The 1,242-nt window shown below is 67.3% G+C and overlaps 1 protein-coding gene across 1 annotated transcript; it reads right to left on the bottom strand.

Moving 5' to 3' along the window:
• Positions 1 to 13: 13 nt before the first annotated feature.
• Positions 14 to 1,236, bottom strand: LOC104915875 (dynactin subunit 2-like; the record flags this gene model as incomplete). Its single annotated transcript, XM_010726826.2, has 7 exons — positions 1,170 to 1,236; positions 1,023 to 1,088; positions 824 to 862; positions 606 to 683; positions 427 to 498; positions 211 to 313; positions 14 to 122 (listed from the first exon to the last, which is right to left on the bottom strand). Coding segments are annotated over exons 2-7 (428 nt in total), but the record flags the coding sequence as incomplete, so codon positions are not given.
• Positions 1,237 to 1,242: the final 6 nt, after the last annotated feature.

The following is a 1,242-nucleotide window of genomic DNA, read 5'->3' on the forward strand; positions in this document are numbered from 1 at the left end:
AAACCCCCCAAGCCCCCCACTAGGACCCACCTCTGCCAGCAGCACAGTGTTGTCCTTCAGAGCGGCAGCCACCTCCTGCTGCGTGGTGTCCAGGTGCACCAGCACCTGCACGAACCGCGAGGCTGGGGGGAAAAGCTCAGCGTTAGGGACAGGCACAGCCCCCCCATCCCCGCCCCAGTGTCTGCCCCCAGGACTCCCGCAGCCCCTCACCCTGCTCATGTAGGTCCCGGAGGGTCAGCAGCCGCTGCACCACGTCGGGCAGACTGCTGGCCATGTGGTCCCAGCGCTGCATCATCTCATAGACCTGGTGGATCTGGGCCGGGAGGAGATGACAGGAGGAGACGGGGGGTCAGCGCTGTCTGCACGGGGGCTGCACCCCCTCCCCACACTGGGGTTTGCTCTGGGGGCTCTCCCCACTGCTCTCACCTTGCTCTGTGTGTCGGCGTCCTGCACGATCGCTTTGTGCTTGGCGATTTCATTCACCTTCCCCAGGACGCTCTGTGGGGGGGCAGCAGATGGGACCCCAAACCACGCAGTGACCCCCCACCCCCTCACTGCTGGCACCAGCCCCGTGGCCCCCCCCGACCTCCCCCTCTTCTCCCCACCTGCAGCCGGGCCTCCACTTGGTCCAGCACAGCTGCATCCAGGATGTTCACCTTGGCCTGCAGGATCTGCACGGTCTCCTGGAGATGGAGAGTTTGGGGGGGAAGGGGGGTCAGGTGCTCCCCACAGCCATGGGGTGAGGCGGTGCCCCCCAGCACCACCCAGCTCAGCAGCACCCAGCGCCGCCCCCCCTCCAACGTCATTGGAGAGCGGGACTCACCACGAGGCTGGTGCCCTTCAGCCCAACCAGCAGAGGGTTCTGCAGGAAGGAAATGCACATCAGTGGGGCGAGGGGGTGGGAAGGTGGGGGGCATAATGGGGAAGGGGGCAGGAGGGGAGTGGGAGGAGAGGAGAGCAGGAGGGGCAGGGAAGAGAGACGGGAGAGGGGCAGGAGGGGCAGGGAGGAGCCATCCCCACACCTGGCTGTCGGGCTCACAGCGCACCATGGCCTCCAGCTGCGCCAGGCGCTTCTCCAGCTCTGCGATCTGCAGGGAGATGGGAGGCCGTTGGGACCCCCGCCCCAAAAAGGGCAGCGCAGCCCCTGGGGGGTCAGACGCCACGCTCACCTTGGCAGCCTGGGAGAACTGGTCCTGCTCCGGCCTCCAGAACAGCTCGAAGGTGAGCGCGTCGGCGGTGGGC

The sequence above is a fragment of the Meleagris gallopavo genome, unplaced genomic scaffold, assembly GCF_000146605.3.
Source record: "Meleagris gallopavo isolate NT-WF06-2002-E0010 breed Aviagen turkey brand Nicholas breeding stock unplaced genomic scaffold, Turkey_5.1 ChrUn_random_7180001856949, whole genome shotgun sequence".
Classification (NCBI taxonomy): Eukaryota; Metazoa; Chordata; class Aves; order Galliformes; family Phasianidae; genus Meleagris; species Meleagris gallopavo.